The following is a 26380-nucleotide window of genomic DNA, read 5'->3' on the forward strand; positions in this document are numbered from 1 at the left end:
CTGCCGAAAGTTACGCCATTGATCAAGAAATGCCATAAGGGCGAAGACGCAATGTTCTGGCCGGATCTGATTAGAAGACTAATAATGACTTGGGAATCATGCAAAAGTACAGTTTTCAAACTTTCCTAACAGTAATCTATGAAATGGGACAACGATCAGCCTAGAAAAACAAAAAGTTAATTCAAATCTAAAAAAATAACATTAAGATAGGTCAACTCAACATGGGCATGCAATAGATTGAAAACGAATTAGAGTTTAGATACATTTTCCGTATTGAGAAAATCTACGGAATAGGACCAGCAACAATATGACATCGCAGGTTATGTTAGTAACTTTAGTCATGCATGGGTTAGAAATTTTGACTTCACGGTTGGCAATCAAATTATCATATAATATTTGGATCAACTTGTTTCAAAGTTTTCCTATATCACGCGTTTTTTCTTATAGAAACAATCAATCAAAAATTAAATTTACAATTTACATTTCATAAAACGCACTTTTAGATGTCTCGTAGCTTAGGATATATCGAGCAACAAAAAGAAACAGAAGCGTAACCCGCCAAGGGAATGATTTCTTGTACCGCTAAAACTAGACTGGATACACGCTAGCACCGAAAAAAGCTGGAGAAAACTTGGTAAATTAGTTTCTGTCATGTCATGAGAAGCTATTTTAATCTCCAAAGAGGAACTGTGACGGAACCGGAAGGAAGCATTGCATGTGCCGTGTGAAAGACCAATGACATTATATCAACAATAATTTGTTAATTTATTAGTTCGCTTGTTGACTTACCTCTGACCTTCTCGAGCCTCCCCTGCTGTTGTCAGGTCGCACCGATGGAGAGCAGAGCGCCTGTTTGGCGACCATTGAATGGTACAAAAGTTATTTTCGGAATGGTTAGACTTGGCCCTTGCAGTTTCGGATCGGTAAAATGAGAACACCGTACGTTAGGGGTTGCAATTACAAACTATTTTTATTCAAAGTTTGCAAAATTGGAAAACTTATTGCTGTATTTTTTGTTGTTGGACTATTTCGATGCTGTTACTTCCTGCAGTTGTTTTCGCGGAAAGACAGAGTTACAATTGATGCACTAAGGAAAGTTGCAAAGACCGCCGTTCGAAATTTATGCTTTTACATTACGAGTGCTAGAAACCACATCCAATAGGCAAGGAACGAGTTTGGATTAAATGGTTGTCACTTTCGATAGAGTAGTAGTAGTTTACTTTTGTGCGGCCGTGAAATCGATAAAAATAATGACCAATTCCGGATGATAATGTTTTCTTTACTGTAGTTTGCTTTTATGTACTTTTAGGCTTCTATGGTCATCACATTTCAAATTGAACCAGTTACTTTGCGACGGCAATTTTTGCATTGTGAAGATCATTAGATTTAGCCGTTAGTGAAATAATAGGAAGTTTAGATTTTTTTACTGAGGTTATGATAAACTTTAGATTTTATTCAATGAATAGAAACCACGAAAGATGACTCTATCCTAGACTCGATTTAATTGGTTAAACCGAAGAAACACCTACAAAGGGTTCTGTACATTAGTAAATGCGACGCGCTATCGTTAAAGATAAGCCATGCCTGCAGTCTTTTATAGAATATCAGTTCACAAAAAAAAATATGGTAACATCTTTAACAATAGCGATATCACAACAGAATCAAGAATAAAATAAGGATCACGAGTCGTCCCTAATAGGCAGAATATGGAACTATTCCGAAATAGAAACGGAAATTAGTTCCCTCATCACGATACGTGATTTACAAACGATACCATTCATTACGAGCTAGCTAGTGAACCTACAAACTAGTGTTTAGTAACCGACACAGCTACTCAATGAACTGCTGTATGCATGTGGCTTCGTAACCATTCGTTCACGCTCGCTAATAACTGTACACAACCAAAACGGTAAACACATGGCTTAAATATTTCTTGCTAGTCAATTGTTTGCGCACGTCCCGTCGGATCACGGTTTTAACGAAAACGATAGTTTGGGCCGGGAATTGTTCTTGCCCAGTATCATTTTCTGTTCTTCTTTGACGCGCTTTTCTTGCTCTTTGCGCATCTTTTGGCGCTCTTCGTCCATTTTTCTTTGCTCTTCTATTATCGCCAATCGGTCTTCAGCCTGGAAAAGGGGGAAAATAAGTAAATTCGATTAATACGGGTTGTTTTTCGTTTCGGAATAGAACGATAATTAACTAAAATCTAAGTAATCTAGTACAATCTAATACCGTTTTCGTTTTTGAACCTTGACGCGGGCTACTCTGACTCCGAGTAAAACGAACACGTTTTACGCGCCCTAAACAACAACTCATGAAAAAAAGATAAAATAAACAAACTCGGCTGGATGCGTGGTGCGACCCGAGAAAATTTTCAGAGCGAAACTACGCGATTGGAGTCCGCTCTAGAGCGACCTCAGGTTGCTAAAACAAACATATCAAACGTTGTTTGGGCGACTCTGGGTCAGCTTTCGGGCTGCTCTGATCAATAAACGAAAACGGTATAAGAGTAAACAGTGATCAGATCAAGATCAGTGTTGGGAAAATCAACTCAGTGACTGAAAATATAACTTCCGAGATTTTCATTCATGAAACAAGCATCCACAAAATACTTGATCTCGTTAGGGGTTGCAATTACAACTGATTTTTGTGTTAGTGAAACTTATCGAATTTCCCCTAGAAATATCGCTAAACAGATATTCGAAAACTACTCAAATCGGTAGTCATTATCAGAAGACGGCCGAACAAACCGATTACGGTTATCCTCATTATCGGTTTTCTATTAACGACGGGAGATATGAATCGATATTCTCAACATAAAGTTCCAATGAAAGGTTTTATTGTCTTACAAAAAAAAACTGATTTTGTTTTAGTTTCTACATAACATTTACACCGTCGTATAAAATACGATGTAAAAAGCGTAGAAAATCTTTCAAATTAAAATCAAAACTAATAGAATTCGGTAATACCGATTCCGGTTTCGGAAGTACCTGTAATAGTGGAACTGACTAGATTATGCATAGACAATCTTTTTGGTTTTTTTTTTCAAGAATCGAAGAAAATTAGAAATGAGATGAAACAGAGAGCCGTTGTCCTAGGTTGTCTCACACTTGTTGAACAAAACAATAATGTCGTTTTATTTTCAAGTATATGGAATAATTTGGATTCGGATTATAGAGATTTCCAATGCAATCGCATCGAATTACACGGACTCAACATCACATATGCTGATATTCTACATTCTGTCGAATCCTTCAAGCACAACAAGAAAAGACATTGAGTAAAACTAATAATAAAGATTACTGGATTTCTGGTGTATTTCTTTACCAGTACACGGTTTCCAAATAAAAGCTGAACAAATCAACGAAAAAAAAATATTTATAATCCTCTTAGTGGCGTAATGATGCCTTTCTCTTATTACTTATATGTTCAAAAACATCACTAGAACATTCTGTCAAGATTTTTTTCGAACATAAATAAAATCAAAAACTTATTTATTTATACCCGGCTTTAACCTAGTTGCGGTCGTTCACCGGGTATCAAAAACATTCTCTGCTCTAAACTACCATCACCTTTTCAAATTGTAAAAATTTATGTGAAGTTAATATAGATTCAAATGTGGTAACCCTGCCCGCTATACAAAATTGAACTAGGCACGCTGTGTGCTAGTCGGCTATCGGTGCTTCCGAAAGTGAAAACCGGGGACTAGTAGCCCCAAAGTTTATATACTCACTAACTAACCTGATCTGCCAACTAGATTAATTTAGCAGTAAGTTTTATAAAAATGTGCACCTCGTTTCGCCATCGCTTGTGAAAAAATAATCAAGAAATTGAAGTCGGACCTGGATCAACTTTTCAAGGACTTTTGAAAGAATTTCAAGACCTTTTATTTTCATCTTAGTTTGTACAAATCGGTTAAGAAATTTTCGAGAAAATTGAGTGTGTATTTTCTCATAGATTTGCACAGATTGCCTTTTAATTTCGGAACCAGAAGTCGGAAAAAGATAACTTTCAAAAGCGATCTACGGGACCATAAGACCTTTTATTTGAATCTAGAGTTTGTAAAAATTGGTTCAGCCATCTCTGAGAAAATCGAGTGACATTTTTTGTCACATACACACACATAGACATTTGCTCAGTTCATCGAGCTGAGTCGAATGGTATATGACATTCGGTCGGTTTTCACAGTGATTGTATAGCTTTTCTATATGAGAAAGGCAAACAAATTGCTCTGTGTTACCAGTTAACCCCTGCTCCCAAAAACGAAACAAGGCAAAATATGAATCAGATATTTGGGTCGTCATTTACAGACGTCAACGTTCTGTCAGATCAGAGGAGTAGCACTTTTGATCACGCTTTTGCTTCAGCACACTTCAATACTGTCGAGTTTGATTTTGTGTGAAATGTGCAATGCTATTTGGCACATCTCTTTGCTGAGCCAAAGACATCATATTAACAAGATATCCAGCTCACATTTCCCGAACAAACCATTGGCAACATCCTTTTTTGCGTGCATGGTGCCCTCAGGCGAGTCCGCATCGAATCTCGTACATAGAAGTAGGGGAGAAAAATGTCAAATTCGTGCGCGCCAAAAACAGGAGCACTGCGCACTCATACAATTGACATGATATGTTGAATGTGATGCCGTGCGATGGCGTTGGTGAACTGAAGATTGATATCGCTTCAAGTTGACATGGTCTGGCTGAGCTTAATAACGAAAACGTAACTTAAATCAGCATGATCAGTAAAATTAGGTAACTGTGACACTGAATGTAATTAATTCAAATAAAATATTTATTATACAGTCAATAGTCAGAGCCCAAGTAGCACATGTAACTTGTTCATAATAAAATAAATAAAACAGACGCTGCATAATGGTCGCATAACAAACACGACGAAACAAGTCGTATTATGATGGTGACAATGGAGTCAAAATAATGTTACGAATTGACATCTCATAACACTAAGTTACAATGAGTTCCAACGTAACTTTTCGGTAATCTAACTCTTACGACGTGCTCGCATTGACTGTTTTTAGTTGCCAACTGGTCACCGTAACAAAATGTGACACTGACAAAGTGACACACTACCAGACAAAGTTAAGTAATGGTTTCATATCGGTTACCGTATTCGTTTTCTTTGTTGCAAGAAATACAATTACAGTGTCGGTTGAAAGCTTCCGTACATGATCCCAAACAATAATATTAAAACAATAAATAGAATAAGTAGAAAATTCCTTCAATTTAAAAATATTGGCTAAAGTTAAATCTGCGCTTATACGCAAATTTGTTGCCGGTACATGTGCGAAGCAAACTTGTTTCGTTTTGGGAAGTACATTCTCTCTACCAGAGAGAATATTTCTGCACTTTGTCACGGCAGTGTATGCATAGAAAAACTTATACAATTGGCTACCATTATGACCAGAGAATGTAATATTCATTAAATTTGAATAAAAATGCAATTTTTAATTATTGCGATTGGTCAACTGTTTTAAATGTTGTGTATGATAAACTAATATTAATCAAAAAAAAGTTCTATCTGAACACATTTCCACATTTTAGCTGTAAATTTAATATGACAGGTATAAAAATATGAATATTTTGTATATCGATGTTCCGAAACCCAAAATATCGAAGGCGCGCACGTTTTCAATAAGTATAATGATCAACTTCACCAACTTCGAATAGCACTTAGATTTTGAGCAGATATAGTGAGTTTAAATGGGATTGAATTCTATATTTAAACTCTGATTATCGGATGCTAATTTTTAGTCGTAAATGTTGAATGGGAAAAACATCAACAAATTGTAACATGACATGAGCTTATATTTTCTGTTTCATTGTGACTGATGTGCGCGCTGAATCAAATCAAATTTTTTTTTCTGAGAAGTTGTTTGGCAACCCTTGATAAGTCGCACAAGCTCCACCTCTTACGCTTTCCAGGTTACATAGCAGTTATAATGCACGTTGCAAAGTCTTCTACTTGTTCCATGAATTTGTGTCATATAATACAGTTTTCGTTTTAAAACCTACACGCGGGCGACTCTGACTCCTAGTAAAACGAACACGTGGTACGCGCCCTAAACTACACCTCATATAGGAAAGAAAAAAATAAACAAACTCGCATGGATGCGTGGTGCGACCCGAGAAAATTTTCAGAGCGAAACTACGCGATTGGAGTCCGATCTAGAGCGACCGCAGGTTGCTAAAACAAACATGTCAAACGTTGTTTGGGCGACTCTGGGTCAGCTTTCGGGCTGCTCTGATCAATAAACGAAAACGGTATAAGTTACTGTCATTGAAGTGTAATAACGTGTGCTACTTGGGAGTTTTTCAAACAGTATTTTGCATGATTTAAGCAAATGTGAGTAATTGTATTTGCATACGCTTAAAACCAATTCTTGAGCTCGGTAAAGTAGAATGTCGAGACAGATCGGCAACACACAATTTTGCTGATTGCACTGTAATCAAAATTATGTTTTCCGAGATTTCGTTTAGTAGATTTACTGATTTTTCGGCAAAGTGCATCTTGTGTGGTAAAATTTTGTGCTAAATTCATCAGTGATTAACAATTTCCTCGAAATCAAACTGGAAAGAGTTCAGTATCGTTGTTTGCGTATTACCTTAGGTTGCATGCAGTCGACTCATACGTTGAGTATCGAAGTGTTGGCTACCGGTTGAAAAATCGATTCCGTGATCTCGAATATCGATCGAAATCTTGAATCCGATGGTGATCGAAAACTTCCAAAGGCTTGTCAAGCTCAACTCTCAGACACGTTTTATGTTCTTGTATTTTGATTACACGGCTCAGAATATTATTCCTTCTTCGTTTGTTTTCTACCGTGCTCATTTCTTGGATACTTCTGATTCTACTGTGTTTTTCGACACATCCATGAGAGAAGAGATTCGTGGAATTCCGGATCACATACGCCCTCATGTAGCCTCTAATATCTTTCATAATAAATTTAGAATAGTCACCTGTGAAAAGGTGTTTTACACTGACGGATCAAACATCAACGAATCCACAGGCTTCGGCATCTTCAATCAGAACATCATCGCTTTGTAGAAACTAAGAGATCCGGCTTCAGTTTACGTCGCAGAATTAGCTGCTATTCAGTACATCCCAGAGGTCATTGAAACCTTGCCCAAAGACCATTACTTCATTGTCATGGACAGTATAAGTTCAATAGAAGCTCTTCGATCAGTGAAGCCAGAGAAAAATACGGGAACACTTGAGAGCTTTATCTGAACGGTCCTATTTAATATCCTTAGTAAAAAGCAAAGCCTTTGTATTACATTCCTGTAGTGAATTTTGACATTCTGTTTCAACAGACTTCGCAGCCGATTCAGAGTGTAAAGAACCATTACATGGCTGGTGCTACGATCCTACTGACACTACGAATCCTTTCAGATCGGGGCTCTAACATACGACAACTGGTTTGTAAGACCAGCGCCCTATGCATTGAACCGCCAACCCGGGATGTCCTTATCCTTAGTTTGGGTACCAAAAAACTTTTTTTTTGAGATTACACCATATCTCAAGGTTTCATGCATTTCTAATACGTTTGACATCAAACAAACAATTTCTTTAGTTATGCGTTTTTTTACGCGAATTTCCCAAGATTTTTTACGCGGAGTTCCGAGGTTACGAGTTTTTTTTACGCGGTATGTATCCTCCGCGTAAAAAGAAACCTCAATGTACTTCCGATTGCTGAAGGCTTAGTAATTCATAAGTTTCACTTAGTTGCTTTTGCAAATCTCGGCAGTTATTTTGCTGACATTCAGCGGAAAAAATAGCTGTGTGTAATATTTTTTTAGCATGTCCTTGAATTGATCAGACAATTTATCGTTAAACATTTTGACTATGAACTATACTGCCCATACTCGCATATCAGTCCCATATCGATTTTCGCCAATATTGAGTTAGCCTGAGGAATGCAATCTATTCTCAATATACTCTTAGAAATTGCAATAAAAGTTGAGGGTTTGTTCAGTAAAATGTGCAAAAAATATCAACTCATGTCTGTCCCATATGCAAAGTACCCGCATATCAGTCTCATTCAGTGCAGATTTCAATAATTTCATTTGTTGCAATATTGGAATAGCAAAGGTGTATTACCGATATTACATGTAATAAAACCATGATTTAACATTAGGTAGCACAATAAATCAAAAAATTCGAAAACGAAACTAATCGTCTTTTTCTCAACATGCCGATTTTCCATATGGGACTGATATGCAAGTATGGGCAGTATAGACTTTAGTAAGTTTAGCCAACGATGCAATATTCTATTCGTTCAGAATTTTTCTGGCTCAGAGTGTAATTTGCACTCGGCTACCAACTGCCGCTGCATGAGCTTATATGAGTCAATGATTCATCAAGCAGATGGCTTCTATGGTTCAATCGATTAACTGACGTTCTTTGTGATCCAATGTCCTTCGGTTCAAGTCGCTTTCTGCTATAGATCTTTTGTTCTTTTATTTTATTCGATAATAATAATTTCAAATCACACAAGTTTACATGCTCTTGAATATAAATTTGTGTGAAGTACGACGCTTCAATTATGTGCATTTTTTAAGATGTAAAATCACAAGATTTTTTCGAACTGTGTATATGAGTTGTACAAATTACATACCATCAAAGACATCATATTAACAAGATATCCAGCTCTCACATTTCCCGAACAAATCATTGGCAACATCCTTTTTTGCAAGCATGGCGCCTTCAGACGAGTCCGCATCGAATCTCGTACATAGAAGTAGGGGAGAGAAATGTCAAATTCGTGCGCGCCAAAATAGCAGCACTGCGCACCCATACAATTGATATAATATGTTGAATGTGATGCCGTGCGATGGCGTTGCTGAACTGAAGATTGGTTTCGCTCCAAGTTGACAGGGAATGCCATTCTCAGACAAACGCAAAAACCACTATCTTTCAAACAACGTCTTAAGTCTAGTAAAACAAATAAACACATAGAAATTGTCGTTATAATAAGGTTCGTTTCATTCGTTTTGCGAAGCGACGGGAAGGCTCATAAAACTAAAAAATCTCTTCAACAGAAGTAAAAGCTCGTATACAGGTAGTTATTGATTCGTTGCTTCCAAATACATTCCCGTATATCCGTTTTGGAGTAGAGTCGTATTTCGCAATGATCTGCTTGGTACTCGAGAATACATTTTGCTCCCTAGTTCCGTTTATCAATTTCGCAATAGTCAATGCTTATTGAATTCTTCTTCGGCGCAGTAATGTATCGATTCTCAAATATCGTCATCTGTCCAAATATGATGGCAAGTTTGCAATGCGAACAAAGCGTTTCTGAACACGTTCAAGTTTAAGGCTCCACGATATTGGATGCGGACACCAGTTACTAAAGTATTTTCAATAATCTGATGAGCAAAAAAAGCCTTCACGCAAAGCAAATCTTTGAAGTCTTTAGCAATTTTAGAGATGAATCCCAAACTAAACTTCAGTTTAGCATTCAGTTGTACTCCAAGCCCACAAACATCAGTCACTCTAGACAAAATTGTTCCATCAATGTTATAGTCGAAAATAATAGGGCATAAAACCCGATGGAATGTGATAACTTGGCATTTGGCTACATTGATAATTTTTCTCGCACAAATTCACGAACGTTGTTAGCAAATCTTACAGTCGTTGGCAATTCTACACACTACGAACTGCGAGATACAGTTGGAAAATACTACGAATATCAAGGGTCCTACGTAACTACCTTGCGGAACATCTGATTTATTCGAGAATTCGAATTTGATAATTTAGACAACAGTATTCGATGATCAATCTTGCCAAACGTTGCTTTTGGATTGGTGTAGATAAGATCCATTTGTGCTTTTGCCTCCATGCTAGATACACACTTGTACGTGAAGGTAAAAAAATTCGACACAAAACAACGGCGGGTATGCCATCCGGACCAAGCGAAAAGGAGCGCTTCAGTTTTTTTTTTGTGAAAATATCCATATCAAACAAATCGGATGGTACATTTGAACCAGTTCACGTTCATTTCGTTCACTAGGCGATATAGAATCACCAGCGAAAAATTTCGCAAACAACTCGCTTGACTCTGGAACAGAAGTAGCATTTTCACTGTCAAGAAATACGTTGGATAGAACAGATGAAAATTTTCTCTTCGAATTAACGAATCGCCAAAAACTACAAGGATTATGTCGGAGATTTGTCTGCACCTTAAGTACATACGATTTATACAAAGTGGCATTAACTGTATGATATGCATTTACAGAACGGTTGAAATATATTGAATATGACAATAAAGACTAGCACTCGGAACCTAAAGTAAAACCTGTAAACTATTTACTGTCATGCATTTTTTTTACATTACTCGTATTATCATTACGCTAAGTGAAACAGATCTATATGAAGAGAAACCAAAAAACAAACTTACCAATTTTCGTTGGGCTTCTTCGATCTTCCGATTGTTTTCGGCGATAATATTTTCGAGCTCCTGACGCTTTTTAAGCTCTTCCTCCTAAGAGAGAAAAAACAATCTGTCAATATTGTAGCGATGCCACTAGCAGCAGACGCATTCTGCCGACGACGACTTATGATTTACGGTGGAACGAGTGTTCCGAAAAATTGATATTTGCTCTTACGGGTCGTACAAAGCTGGAGTGCGTCTGCAGTAGAGAAATACGAAAAGTCTCTTGGTTTTCAACAAAATGGTTTGGTTGTTGGTGATTGGATCTCACTGTGTGCGTTTGCAACTTGACTCAGAGCCTGCGCACGCGACTGGCGTCGATCAGACGAGAACAATAAAGTTCGGCCTCACTTGAGTCTGACTTCGATATGGCCGAAAAATCGATAAAATGTTTCATAAGCACAGTTAAGAAAAACTCAAACTGAAAGCACTACTGAACCAGTTATGGAACGGAGTTCGGTTTGAACTAAATTTCTAAAGCAATAGTTACACAGACAATTAACTTCTCCATGCACACACATAAACACTGCTTCCGCGCCCAGGATGGTCTCCCGCGATTCGTTGAGATTCTCTTGAGGCTGATGGGCTTCGTTCGTCCCGCGTCTTCTATTCGTCCACATCATCCTTTTCCGTTTGGTCGTCTTTCTGCTTCATGCATGCCTCGGACGCAAATTTGTGCATGTGCGACGAATCGCGCGGGGAAATCTTACGTATTGTTACTTTAAATCTTACACATGTTACTTGATTTGATTTTCCCGGTGCAACATTATTGAAAATACCTGAAAAGCGTTGGCTATATGAGGAAAAAAAAGAAGATCGGAAGTTTCCGGTGGTTTCGTGAACTCCCATCGCGAATATAAGAATACACGCTTAGGAAGTCAACACAGCTTCTTCGGCGTCACACGAATTTATATCTCCAAACGACTTAACGTTCGTCGACTGAATTAATAAAAGCTTGGTAATATTGTTTGAAATTCAAATGTGCATTAAGAGTTGAAAATTGAAGGTAAACTGTGCCTGTGGTGGCTGACACCCAAAACATTTATGACAGAATGGTTCGAACTAATGTGGAGCCGACAGTTTTACAACAATGAACTATAAACCGAAGAACTGGAATGGTACGCTCTGATTGGGATAATAGGAATGAAAGATCCAGAATTTGTTGTAGCATCTACTCCTTTCCAGGTTAGTAAAAATCGCCCTCAAAATAGGCGATTCTTTCGTATCCAAAGATTGCTTTCAAATTCCGGTGAGACTCGCGACGTGAAAAGGCGGAAAAGTTCTGAGCATGTCATGAAAAGTTCTGAGCATCGGTAGTCAGTGAAAGTAAAGTCCATTGGACTAAAAATAAAATTACCTGCCATTATAGGACAGTGAACAGATATCCAAGTAGGGATGTCGATGTGTGTAAGAAATTCGACGGTTGTTCGGCAAAGTGATCACCAAGTAGCAATTCACCTATTGTAAATCGGACGCATCGTACACGAAAGCTTTTGATTGCTTTTCGAGCAAGATCAAAGCTTACTTTGTGTAGCGCTAGAACAAAAGAGTGTAGATATGTTAAAGCAAGAAGCACGACGAATGCCTGATACTCAGGAGGCGAGTTATATCGGGGTTGGATTTCTAACCTTGAGATAGAGTTTTCCTCGCCTTAAGAGACGAATGACCATAAGGTTAGAGCCTCTATGATCGAAATAAAATAAATGTCGAATACACTTTATCACCCTTTCGGGGATACGTCGACTCGAAAATGCCTTGTGGTTGATGAATGGTGCAGAATTTTCCGATGACGGGCCACTAGGCCTACGTCAGTCAGCGCTAACGGGCCCATATCATGCTCAGTTAGTCCGATAATCGGGCCGATGATCGGACCGATGCGGGTCGACAAAATCCACCGGGAATTGTTGATGGGTTCTTGCGTTCGAGCTCGCTTGCAATTAGGTTTTGCACGATGACCACTCGAATGAACTACCAATTAACTACCGATGAATCAAGTTCACCTTTTGACAGCTATCAGTGGTTTGTTTACATATCTGTTAACACGTATTCAAATTAGAATGTATGCAATGAACACATAAACAAACCACTGAAAGCTGTCAAAATTGACTCATTTTGCTCATTTTTGTGAGGTTATGTTATGTTACTGCAAAACCTAATGGTTGCAATTAGGGTTTGCACGATGGCCACTCGAATAAACTATCGATGAAGCAAATTCATCTTTTGACAGCTATCAGTGGTTTATTTACATATCTATTAACACGTATTAGGTTTTTTTTACCGTCACTGCTAATCTCAATCAAATGAACACATTCTGACAGCTCAGCAGTACTGTTTGTAAACATAGATTTTTTTGATGTGGAACACATCTTTATTTACTATATAGAGGTGCAAATCAGAAACTCAAGGGAAAATACACGTAGAAATGTGGTCAGGTTTTAAACTCTTATAGGCCAGTCTATTTTGTATCAATTATTAATATTATTTCATCATTTGATTGGAACTATTTCTAAGTTTCGATTTGAATGCAGTGTTCTATTTTGTCTGTTTAAAATCTCCGGCATACCAGATTTCCCTGCCATAGACAACGGTTTTGAAGGAGTAAGTGATATATCAAGGGGAAAGCATCGCTCTGATTGGTCAATCGATACAAAAACGATGCTGTTGGAAGCACGCGAATCTATAAATAGAAGCGAAATTAAAGCTAACGTTTAAGTCCTACGCGTTGCATGCTAGAGGTAGGTTGTTGCTAGATAGCAAGACAAAAAGTACCATAAAACGATTTGAAGCTTTAATTGGTATGCTCTGATCTTGTGTCATGCAAGCTGAGATGAAATTCCACGTTATGTCGTTTCGCCTGAGAATGTGACTACTGCCCCAGGGTAAATTTAGAGTGCTTAAGATTAATTTCTAATTTATATAAGATGAGCTCGATTGATGATGAGAAAAAGTTTATCGCTTCAACCGAAATCGCAGAATGATAGAGAAACTTAACGCTATAAAAATAACTACTTGCATACAAAACTTGAACACAAGCTTGGCGAAGAGAAGCTTAAATATCGAAATAAACAAATACAAATCAGACAAACAATGTTCGGTGTTGGTTCCTAATTAAGATCAATCTAAGCAGACTCTCGTGCAATTGCGGATTCAAAAGTATGACGATTGATTGAACTGTTTGATTGTAGATCATTAGAAATTTTGGTTGTCTTGTTCCACATCAATGGCTCGAACAACCCCATGGGGCTGATCCTTGTAGCTTTTGTTTGTCTGTTGACAAATTGGATGAGACAATATCACCTAAATAGAGTTTTAAAACATTTGATCACGATTGGATGCGGTTTGATTTTGAGATTTATGAAATGAAAGTCACTAGATGCAAAGTGTAAAGATGATTGTTTAAGATGTGTTCTTCGATTTTTGTTTAAGCTTGTTTGTAAACAGTACCGCTGAACTGTCAAGGATAAATGCTTGTTCATTTGTGTCGTCACGATTAAAAATCTAATTAAATTAATTTTGATGTCGACCGAAGTTGATTGAGCGTCTGAATCGTGTTCAATGCAGGCGTTTCCTGATGAAAACAAACCAATCTCATTTGCATTTGTGCTTGTAAGGGAGCTATCAGAAAGTCAATTAACCGGTGTCATCTCAAATGAGGTGACGCAAATCAGATTGAGGTTATGATTTCGCAGAACTGTCACATATACTTTTGACAGCTATCAATATTCAGTAAACAACATACCACATCGTACTTTTTTAAGACGTATTTGGTGCCAAACGATAAAGAGTAGAATCTAATCGAATGATTACGGAGGCTTTCGGTCTTCATGCTCTATTGGAAGCAACATGCCAGAAATGGTTTCGACGATTTAAACGAGGTAATTTTGATGTACGAAACGATATACGTAGAAGGCAGCAAACAAAACAACCGAATTGCAGACATTAATGACCACTTGGAGCCACGAGAAATTGTCAGGAAGATAAGAAAAATGTATAGCTAGGAAATAATTAATGCTTTGAATAAACAAACTTTTCTCCTTCACAAAATTTAATAAGCGTTTGTTTTATCATATATTTAAAGCTTATATATTGGTCTCATTGCTGCTATCCTAGACCTACGATTTCAGATAATCGCTCCGCGAGGAAACCACGTAAGAAAATACAGGAATGATTAACGAAAACTCAACAATAGCGGTTTACAGTCCATTGAAGTAAAATGTCGAATCAAATAAAGGAAAGTACACAAAAGCTGCCTTAGTTCACATGATACTGTGAAAACAAACAATGAACCTGTGTAAATATCACAGTCCAACGAAAAAAAAAAATTAAAAACAAAACAAGTCGATGAACGAGTTTTCGTGTTGACTTCCTCGCATACCCCAGGGCCACTGAAAGGGCCCAGACGGGAACAGGAAGTCGAAATATCACCCAGGCAGCCAGACAGGCACACAACTTACGAAGCAAGTTCTTACCTCGCGCCGTCGTTCTTCTTCGCGGGCTTGCTCGCGTCGTTTCTCGAGTTCGAGCATCATTTCCTGTTCCATCTGTTTCTTGGCGGCTTCGACGCGCCGCTGCACCTCGGTTTCAATTTCGTCCTTACGCTTCTCCAGCTCTTCCTCGACCCGTTTCTTGACCAGCAACTCAATTCGTTTGGCGGCTTCCTCTTCGATCATCTGAAATGGTTGACATGGAAATGAGGTTAACTAAAGCAGACCAAAGACATTAAATGCAAATAAAAATCTAACTACCTTCTGCTCGGCCTCCTTCTGTCTTCGTTGTCGTTCCATCTCGGCCAATCGTTCGACCTCTGTCAGCTTGCGACTCTTGGAACTCTTTTTCCTGTGATGGTGCCGCTCATCGCTACTGCTGTCGGATGATTCGGACAACGAGTGTTTCCTACAATTATGAAAAATCCCGCATAGCGGAAATTTTTGAGACAGGAGAAAAAGCCGAGCATTAGATCATTGACATTTAAAAAAACATGAAAATTTTGATTCCCATCGAACGAACCCCGACAGTCGCTCGGAAGAAAACAAATCATAAAACGGACATAAAAAAAATTAACCAACAGAGCCATCATGTTTTTATTTCGATTCTCTCATTTTACCGTCAGCTCTTCTACGCGTCGACAGTATTCTTCTTTCTTCGCCAGTGGTTGCTGTCGAATACCTAACCTCATATAATTCTATGTTGAAAAAAGAAGTGGTTTCAAGGCTACCTACTCTCGTTATCGGCCATGCAAGACGCAGTTTCTTCGGACCTTCTAGCATCTCCATTGGAGGGGACGTCTGCTCCTGCAAAAATGGGACATTCGCTCGCAAAGGGACCGCAAAAAACATCTCCCTTTTGCATTCTCACAACAATCTAAATTAACAATTTTCATTTCAAAAAATGATTGTTGGAAATATCTTATTTAGTATTGAACCACAATATTTCTAACATTTAGCATGGTTAGAATAGTTGTAACATGTTCAGCGATTGCAGACAAAAAAGAACTATTTTTACCTTGATTTGGAGCTGCGTTCCTTGTATTTGTCATAGCTTCGATGGGATTCGTGTTTGCTGTGGGAAGACGACCGGGATTTGCTTCTTTTCCGGTGTTTGCTCTTATGTTTCTTCGGAGTTCTACTACGGGAACGAGAGCGGCCCATTGCAAACACTTCTTTTCTGTTTAGTTTAGCACTAATCCGAATAACTAGTATGTAATAATATATTTTTCTTCAGCTCGAAATGCACTTTAAACTTGCTGATGCTTCAAGGTGTGAAAATTTGATTTTGACAGTTTGACGTTTTTATGTAATGGCCGAAATGAGAGGAGTCTTTCGATGGTGCCGAAAAAGTTGCTATAAATATAAAAAATTGCAATCCATAATAATGTCACCATGTGGAAGTTCAGAAGATTCACACATAGATGGCACATTTTTCTAATATTCGAATCAAAATTTGTTCGTACTGTCCCAGTGAAATTTGTCGACCAGCATAAGTCCGATCATCGGCCCGATTATCGGACCGATTGAGCTCGATATGGGACCGATCGTAGCGCTTCGATCGGCCCGTCATCGGACAATTCTGCACCATTTGCATCAACCGCGTCGTCCTAAGAAAGCTTTATTTTTACATTATGTATCGCTAGAGAAACAGAGCGAAGGAATATCAAACAAGGCATATTCAAGCCGACGTCTTTCCGATAGGGGGTGAAATAGTGTTAAACATTCTTTTGTTTCGATCATAGAGGCTTTAACCTTAAGGTCATTCGCCTCTTAGGGCCAGAAAAACTCTGGCCCTATGTTCGGAGTTGAAAATCCAACCCCGATATATCCCATCCTTTGCGTATCAGACATCCGCTCTCTGCTTTGGTATTTCTTCACTCTTTTGTTCTATCGATACACTATGTAAGCTTGAAACGCAGTCAAAAGCTTTCTTGCACGATGCGTCCGATGCTCGGATTTACTGGGGTGATTCTTATGCAGCGCTGCCAACTATACCGATTTCTCGGTATTTATACCGATTTTGGGACTCGATACAGGAATACAGATATGCTCTCTCAAAATACCGATATTTCAATTTTCATACAGATAAATACCGATTTTCATTTTTGTGTTGGATTCCATAGGGGTAAAGCAGGTCGAGCGACCGCAAAAATCGATGATTGATTTTTCGAGAAAGATATTGTACAGATAGATTTTTCCGCCAAATACAGATTTTTAGAAAAAAACAGTTGACAGCACTGTTCTTATGGTTTGATTGATTCAATAGAAACCAGTTCTGTAGAATTGGAGCTATGAATAAAATTTTGAACGAGCATCATGTCAAACATTGGCAGATGTTGCTGCTAACGCTGCTATATTAGGTTCTGCATTCCTTATAGGGATGGGAAATACGGGTCATTTCAATGAGCGGCTCTGAACTGAACGCTCTTTCGTAAGAGCCGGTTCTATTGAACGGCTTATTGGCTCTTTTTCAATAAACGTCAATGTGAAGAAGCGGTTCGAGGGAGTGAGTGTGAGAGCCACGGAAATGCATGAGCGGTATGGGCGATCTGAAATTGTGTTTCACAACTAGAGGTGTTCGTGTGCGAAGAAGCGGGATATTGAAATAAATAAGTTGAAATTTCATTTGGAAAAAAAATCTAATATTCTCCTATTTCAACAGAATTCTTTGAAAATTCACTGCTGAATAAATGTTCCTATGTATTTTTGACAGCTTCATTATAAAACATCATTGTTTAACCAACAACGCAATCAAATTTGGGCGCACACAGGCACACAGATTTTCCAAGTTGAAACACAGATTTTAAAAAGGCAACTCTGCTTGAGAGCTGCGGTTCAATTTTGAAGAGCCGTGGTTCGTTCGCTCATTGCTACGAGTCGGTTCAAATGAACGGCTCGTGAGCGCTCGCCCATCACTAATTCCTTAGCGCCAAGTGTATTGGCACATTGACTTAGAAATGAAATGCATAGGCGCTGCTCGTTTTGCAGCAAGAGTTGTTGAATTTTAATATTGCTTATGCTTTTAACGATTTTTGATAAAAGCGGGGAAATTCATTTGAAATTTTCATAACAGAAGTGAAAGAAAATGTTTTTACTCATTGTTCTCAAGCGTTACAAAAATGTTTGGTTCTCTGATAAAAATTTCCACGATCGATTCATATGTAAACAGCGCTTCAATTTAATATGCTTTTTCATTTCAATACATAACCAAAGCGATTTGTTTTAAGATTTCATGTTTAAATTCACTAAGATGCGAGATTAGATTTTTTTCACTTTGATGAGTTTTCCTTTGGATGTGATGAGTTTTGCTATTGGCACATTGTCGCAAAACTGAAATGTAGAGGCACTGCTTGCTTAGAGATGATACTTTCAGCAAGAGCGGTCAAATCGGTAAGAAAATTTTTAATTACTCCACCTTTTCAACGATTTCTTATGAAAACGGGCAAATTCGATTGAAAAATCATAGTAGAAGTTGAAGAAAAAGTTTTTACTCTGAGGTGGTAATGTTGATCTTAATTCATTTTGCGAAATCTGCCATTTATTCAGAATGGAGCATTAAACTTGGTTTGATACTATTTTTCAAATGCCTGGAAATAACAAATAAAGTATCCAAAATAAATAGTACTCGATCGCCATACATTCTAGTACTCGAGAAATCAACATTACACCGATTTCTGTTTAAAAAAATGTAGATCCGAAAAAACCTAACCTTACTAAATTTCACACATTTCTGAAGATTTCCCATGTTTAATCGTAGTTTACACTAAAACAAGTAGTAGTAATCACATTGAAATCGATTTTCTTCTACTCCGAGTGTACTTTTATTGCTTATATGTATTGTACTATTGAATAAACGATAAAAATGTTGCAAATTACTATTTCCGATATGAAAATTTTCAAAAGAATCCTCCACTTCTTGGTTCCATTTTTCATTGGCAGGTGTTACTACCGGTAATTCAGTTTCGCGGAAATGTGCCAATATTTATTCTTTATAAGGCATGTTCAGGAGTGTTCTAGTTCTAGATGCATAATTTATTTTTTTTTCCATAAATACGTTTATTTCTTAGGGCAGTTTACATAAGTTTTTCTTCGCCGTAGCATCACTTTTACATAATATTCTTATCCTAATTTAATTCTAACATAGTCACAACGTTTTGAATTTATTAAAACATATTCTCTTATAGCTTAAATATCATCTTAGGTAACTCGTCATTAATTATGAAATCTACTCGGAAATATTATTTGAACCAAACGATTAACTTCTATAAATTATAAAATAAGCTGTTATTTTCAGACATTTTGTTGATAATTTCATGAACTGTTTCGAGTTTGTTTGTATCATTACATAATTTTTATTCTAATTTAGCTATTGGTTGAACTCATGGACGCAGCTGGGATCAGAACTAAGTCTTAAAAGGGGCCTTTATTAAATTGAAACTCCAATTTTCTTTATGAAATGATAAATAAGTTTCATGTATGAAAGGTCACGACAAGCAAGAATGTCTCGAACTGGGATATTGGATAGTCTACCTTGGGTACGCAAAGAATTTATTAGTTGAGATCTGACATCACGATACTCCACGCATGTCCAAACGACATGATCAATATCCCGATAACCTTCTCCGCAAGCACAATGATTAGTCTCGGAGAGCCCAATTCGAAGGAGATGTGCATCTAACGTGTAGTGATTGGACATGAGTCTGGACATCACACGAATGAAATCCCTACTCACATCCAGTCCCCCGAACCATGCCTTTGTCGATATTTTCGGAATAATTGAGTGCATCCACCGACCCAGATCATCTCTATCCCAAGATGCTTGCCAGCTGGCAAGTGTTCTTTGGCGAGACGAGCTATAGAATTCGTTGAAAGCAATCGGTCGCTCATAAATTTCACCCTCAATAGCACCACGTTTGGCTAAAATATCGGCTCTTTCATTGCCAGGAATGGAGCAATGAGCCGGGACCCAGACTAGAGTGATTAGATAATTATTGTTCAATATGTCGTTCAGGCACTGTTTTATTTTGCCCAGGAAAAACGGTTCATTTTTGCCAGCAGCGTTTGAGCGAATGGCTTCAATTGCACTCAGACTATCTGTGAAGAGGAAATAATGGTTTGGAGATAATGTGACGATTACACTCAAACTATAATGAACTGCTGCTAGCTCTGCTATATAAACAGATGCAGGTTCTTGAAGCCTAAATGAGGCCGAAACATTATTGTTGAACATACCAAACCCTGTCGCTTCTTCAATTCGCGATCCGTCCGTATAAAACATTTTCTCAGAGTCAATATGCCTGAACTTACTTGAAAATATTTTTGGGATTTCCGTCGAGCGTAGATGATCCGGGATTCCACGCACTTCACGCTGCATGGATGTATTGAAAAATAAAGTTGAGTCAGGGACACTTAGGATGCTGACACGGATAGGAATATATCTTGAAGGGTTGATTTCCTGTGACATATGGTTAAAATATACTGTCATAAATTTTGTTTGAGATCGAAGCTCGACTAGTCGTTCGAAATTATTAATTACCATGGGATTCAGCACCTCACATCTTATTAGCAGGCGTGATGAAAGCTCCCAAAATCGATCTTTTAATGGAAGAACTCCCGCCAGAACTTCAAGACTCATTGTATGTGTTGAATGCATGCAGCCTAAGGCAATTCGCAAACAACGGTACTGAATTCGCTCAAGTTTGATAATATGAGAGTTTGCAGCGGAACGAAAACAAACGCATCCATATTCCATCACTGAAAGTATCGTTGTTTGATACAATTTTATTAGATCTTGCGGATGAGAACCCCACCAAGATCCTGTTATTGTTCGAAGAAAATTTACTCTTTGTTGGCATTTCGTTATCAGATACCTAATGTGTCCTCCCCACGTGCATTTGGAATCGAACCACACCCCGAGGTATTTAAAAGTTAAAACCTGTTGGATCATTCTTCCCATCATATGGAGCTGAAGCTGCGCGGGATCATGCTTTCTTGAAAAGACGACTAACTCTGTTTTCTCCGCAGAGAATTCGATACCAAGATGAACAGCCCAAACGGACAAGTTATCTAAGGTATCTTGCAATGGTTTATGCAAATCAATAGCTTTGGGCCCAGTAACTGAAACCACGCCATCATCTGCCAATTGTCTTATGTCGTTTTCGCTTGATAAAACTGAAACTGACCCAGGGTAGTTTCATCAAACAAACACTTTTCACGAAACTGTGTTGATTTCGCACTTAGCAACGGGGGTTTGAGTAAAACTGATTTAAAAACCAGGTTGGAAACTGACTCGATTTTCAGTTCAACAACGTTGAAACTAGGTTCGAAACTGACTTCAAACAAACGGTTTGACAGCAGTTAGGGTGGAAACTGGGTTAGGTTTGGCATCAAGCGAAAACGACATTAGTGTACATGGGGTTACTAGACAGCTGTCAATGTCATTCACGTAAAAATTATAGAGGAGCGGACTGAGGCATGAGCCTTGCAGGAGACCCATGTAGCTAATTCTGAATGTTGCCAAATCGCCATGTGAAAAATACATGCACTTCTCTGACAAAAGGTTGTGCAAATAATTATTTATAACCGCTGGAAGTCCATGTTGGTGGAGCTTGTCTGAAAGAACATCAATGGAAACTGAATCAAATGCTCCTTTAATGTCTAAAAATACAGATGCCATTTGTTGCTTTTGAGCGAAGGCAATTTGGATGTCAGACGAAAGTAATGCAAGGCAATCATTCGTCCCTTTATTTCTACGGAAGCCAAACTGAGTATCTGACAACAAACCGTTCGTCTCGACCCAAGTGTCGAGACGTCGTAGAATAATTTTTTCGAACAATTTTCTGATGCAGGACAACATCGCAATACGTCTATATGAGTTGTGATTGGAAGCTGGTTTCCCCGGCTTTTAATGGCGATAACTTTCACTTGTCTCCAGTCAGGTGGAACAATATTTTGCTCAAGAAACTTGTTGAACAATTCCAACAAACGTCTTTTTGCGAGGTCGGGCAGATTCTTCACCAAGTTGAATTTAATTCTGTCCAACCCAGGGGCGTTATTGTTACAAGACAAGAGTGCTATAGAAAATTCCATCATTGAAAATGGGTTATTAATAAAACCATTATTTGGAGGAGATTCCCGTATAATGCTCTGCGTAGGAACAGAATCTGGGCAAACTTTCCTAGCAAAGTCAAATATCCATCGAGTATTCATCACTCTCATTGCCCACGTTACGATTCCTCATTCGTCTGGCCGTATTCCAAAGAGTGCTCATTGAGGTTTCTCTTGACAAACCTTCGACAAAATGTCTCCAATAGCTACATTTTTTGGCTCGAAGTATGCTCTTGTACTTGGTTTCTAAAACCATAAGTTTTTCAAAATTCTGAGGAGTTCCTCCTCCCCGTTTTAGAAACGTCTTGCAAGCATTTTGTTTTGCGAGTTTAGCCTCTGAGCACTCATTGTCCCACCAGGGGTTGGGAGGCCTTCTGTTAGTCGTTGGCCCAGGAAAGCGTTTAGTTTGGGATTGTTCTGCGGCCTCCAGAATCGAACAAACGAGGAAGTCATATTCTTCAAGTGGAGGGAGCTCTTCCATTGAATTCAAAATACTAGAGATTCTACTTTGGTATTTAATCCAGTCGATATTTTTTGTCAAATCATATGGAATACTAGCTGAATTAGCAATACATTTGTTACAGCTAATTGAGATGATGATTGGTAAATGATCGCTACCGTGTAAATCAGGCAATATTTTCCAGGTGCAATCTAGTCGAATTGATGTTGAGCAAAGAGATAGATCTAATGCACTTGGGCGTGCAGGAGGTCTTGGGATCCGTGTCATGCTACCCATATTTAATACCGTCATGCTAAAATTGTCACAAATGTTTTGTATTAAAGATGATCTGCTATCATTGTAAACGGAACCCCACATCATTCCGTGTGAATTTAAATCCCCCAGAATCAATCGTGGAGCAGGAAGGGCTTCAACCATTTCATTAAGCTGTCGCTGTCCAACTTGTGCTTTTGGAGGAATATAAACCGAAGCTATGCAAATATCTTTGCCTTTAATGTTTATTTGGCAAGCAACAACTTCTATACTAGAAGTTAAAGGGATGTTTAATCTATAAAAGGAACAGCATTTCTTAATTCCCAAAAGCACTCCACCATACGGAGAGTCTCTATCGAGACGTATAATGTTAAAATCATTAAAATTTAAAGCTATGTTTGAAGTAAGCCATGTTTCGCATAAAGCAAATACATCACATTTTTGACTATGCAATAAAATTTTAAATGAATCAAGTTTTTACATGATGCTTCGACAATTCCACTGCAGGACAGTGATTGTATCATTTGCGGCGGGTGATAAATTATCCATCAAAAGATACAAATCCTGAGACAATTGGCCATTGAGCTGATAACTGCTTCAAAAAATTTCTAGCTATTGGAAGGAATGCCATTATGAGGGTCTTTAAGGGTTCAGATATATTGAATGCTGAGAAAATCCATTCAACAATTTCCGAAAACTTCAGTAATCCTGTTGGTGGCTGTGAAATGGAGCCCACAGGATTATTACCTTTTTCTGTGCTAGATCCTGGATTGGTTTGTGAATTTGACAAACCAGGAGGCACAGTCTTTGGTTTTGACTGTTTTTGTTTAACACGGGGATCTTTTTTTGAAGATGAAACTTTAGGTGTCTTTTTTGGTAATTTGGAAGAAGACTTCTTTCTCTTAACTGACCCTTGGGTAGTGATAAACGAATTACCTTCACTATTTTCGTCAGAGTCAGAGTCCTCTGTTTCCTCTAGATTTGAAAACCCGTTTTCGGTTTCCAAAGGGGGGACATCAATGACCGTTTTAAGCATTTCTGCATATGTGCGCTTAGACCGTGCTTTTAAAGAAAGCTTAATTTTGTCTTTGTGCACTTTAAATGCAGTGCATACTGAAATATCCTCATGAGGACTTTCCCCACAATAAATACATTTTTCAATTTCCTTGTTGCAATCATTATCTTTATGAGGTCCTTCACACTTAATACATTTTGGTTTATTGCTACAGTAAGTAGCTGTGTGTCCGAATTTTTTGCAGTTCGTACAATTCATTACATTTGGAACAAAAAGCCGAACAGGGAGGCGAATTTTATCGACATAGACATGGGACGGCAACGCAGATCCGGCAAATGTCACTCGAAACGAGTCTGATGGGCGATAAACTTTTTTTCCCTCTTCATAAACTACTGAGTACAGTTGTTTGCACTCCAGTATTTTCACACCCTCAAGCATAGAGTTCTTGAAACGACGAACACCATGCTTGAGTAAATCATCTACCGAAAGACTCGCTTCGGTAACAACACCGTCAATTTCGACATCTTTGGAGGGTATGTAAACTTTATACTCTTTATTGAAATGTTCCGAAGAGACAATATCATTCGCGTGTTTCAAATTATTTACCACAACACGAATTTTATCGTTATTTACTTTTATGATCTCTTTGATTGAAGAGAATTGTGATGTCAAACCTTTAGAAATTTGGTAAATGTTTAATGGCTTTGATATACGTCTAAAAAAGACTATCCAAGGCCCAGAAGAGCTCTCCTGATATTTTTTCGTTCGTGGGGGTATAGGATTCATGCTAGGATTTACGTCCATGGATTCATCCATCACATTAAAATTTTTAATCAAACTTTAAAGTAAAAAATGAAACCAACACTACACAGTACTCAATCAAAAGGAAAAGAAAAAACTTCTACCTTGAAATTGTTGTCTATCTCCGTTGCACTGCCGTGTAGATCCTCGTTGCTCTAGATGTTCTTGTTGGATGCTGATTGTTGGATGTGATGCTACTGCTACCTGACATCCAGCACCACTCGATTTCCGATTTACTTTTGTCTTCGCCAGCTGCAACCAGCGCAGGTCACCGGTGTATACCTGCGTGTTGTATGGCAGTGGAAAGACCGAGTTGTCTTGTCTCCTTCTTCCTTGTGCTCCGCACCGATATGCTTCTGCACCGAAGTGCCTTCGCACCGGTGTGCCTTTGCACTCTCCTGCTTCTGTGTGCCTTTGCACTCTTCTTCTTCAATGTGCCTTTGCACTCTCCTGCTCAGCACTTGTGGCTGTGTATTGTGGCCTGGGTAGAGCTTGGGAAACGCCCTTTGTTGTTTCCTTCACCAGCTTGGCCCAGCACTAGGGCTCTCTTATGCAGCACGATTTTACGTTTTAACGGCTGCTGCCAACAGGTCTCTACCTGTAGTTCAACCGTTGTCGTATTTAACGCGTGTAAACTAACCAGCGTTATTAAACTGTACGCTTCTATACACAACCTTCTCGGTTGAACGGCTATTACTGAATGATGTGATGCATAATTTATGTCAGTTACAAAATTTAAATCTGGATTTTATAACAAGAAAAACTGGCAGCCCCAGCAGTGTTTTACTCGTGTTTCAAGTATACAAAAAAAATAGAACGGCATCGTAGGCCAGTTTTAAATTTGACAGAAGAACTGGTCGAACAAACAAAACTAGAACGATTTGCTGAGGGCATATTCAGTAGTGTTCTAGTTCTAGATGCATAATTTATGTCAGTTACAAAATTTAAATCTGGATTTTATAACAAGAAAAACTGGCAGCTCCAGCAGTGTTTTACTCGTGTTTCAAATACACAAAAAATAGAACGGCATCGTAGACCAGTTTTAAATTTGACAGAAGAACTGGTCGAGTAAATAAAACTAGAACGGCTTGCTGGGGATACGTATACAGTTTCTGTTCTATTATAGATCTATCTTCCATATAGAACTTCTAGCTGCTGAATTTTCTCTTAGTTTTTCGCACGGAATTTTTGAAAAGTTCATTAACGGACTCGATGTAAAATGAACTTGTAGCCATCTAGGCTATTTTTGATTGTGTTGAAAATTTTCACCCGAAATTAAGTCGCGGCAAGCCAGAAGCAAGTAAATATCGTAACAGAATATGGGTTCGATTTTGTATTGCGTTGGAGGATAAGAAATATGCACAATTCTGTATGTAGTTTTGGTAATATGTATTAAATCTGTATCCTGCTCGAAATACGCATGGACGTATACAAATCAGTACGTTAGAGATAATTCTATATGAATAGCAACTCTGTTGGTAAATGAAAAGAAAATAAACACAGTCTAGATGACAGACTGGATGTTTTTTATAGGGTAACGTGGCGCCATCATGACATATGTGAGTATTGTCTTAACTAAAGGAATATTCGATATGACCGTTAAAATGATTAAAGAATCCAATTTGAGTGTCCTGTCTGTTTGTCTATATCAGCATCGTCGATTCCTCTAGCTGAAATGTAATGAAATGACGTAAATCGTCTGACTTTTAGGTGTTAGTGTATCATAAAGTGAGAGAATATTCATTGACATTAAAAAAAACCCTTTCAATCGAGATGATCGAGCAGTCGGGTAGGAATTCATTGCTCAG

The 26380-nt window shown here is 38.2% G+C and overlaps 1 protein-coding gene across 2 annotated transcripts in view; it reads right to left on the reverse strand.

Annotated features, from left to right (window-relative positions):
* Nucleotides 1-944: 944 nt before the first annotated feature.
* The window catches only part of LOC131427859 (UPF0430 protein CG31712), a 132972-nt gene continuing 107536 nt past the window's right edge, over nt 945-26380 (reverse strand). Inside the window, exons 1-5 of one of the 2 annotated variants that reach the window (XM_058591412.1) lie at nt 15953-16228; nt 15196-15343; nt 14920-15120; nt 10418-10501; nt 945-2126 (exon numbers count right to left, since the gene is read on the reverse strand). In XM_058591412.1, coding sequence (XP_058447395.1) covers nt 1968-2126; nt 10418-10501; nt 14920-15120; nt 15196-15343; nt 15953-16098 — 738 coding nt within the window. In that variant the 5' untranslated portion in view covers nt 16099-16228 and the 3' untranslated portion in view covers nt 945-1967. Of the gene's footprint in view, nt 2127-10417; nt 10502-14919; nt 15121-15195; nt 15344-15952; nt 16229-26380 lie in introns of those variants that run through there. The other variant, XM_058591413.1, reaches the window with a different exon arrangement.

This window comes from Malaya genurostris, chromosome 2 (assembly GCF_030247185.1).
Source record: "Malaya genurostris strain Urasoe2022 chromosome 2, Malgen_1.1, whole genome shotgun sequence".
Taxonomy (NCBI): Eukaryota; Metazoa; Arthropoda; class Insecta; order Diptera; family Culicidae; genus Malaya; species Malaya genurostris.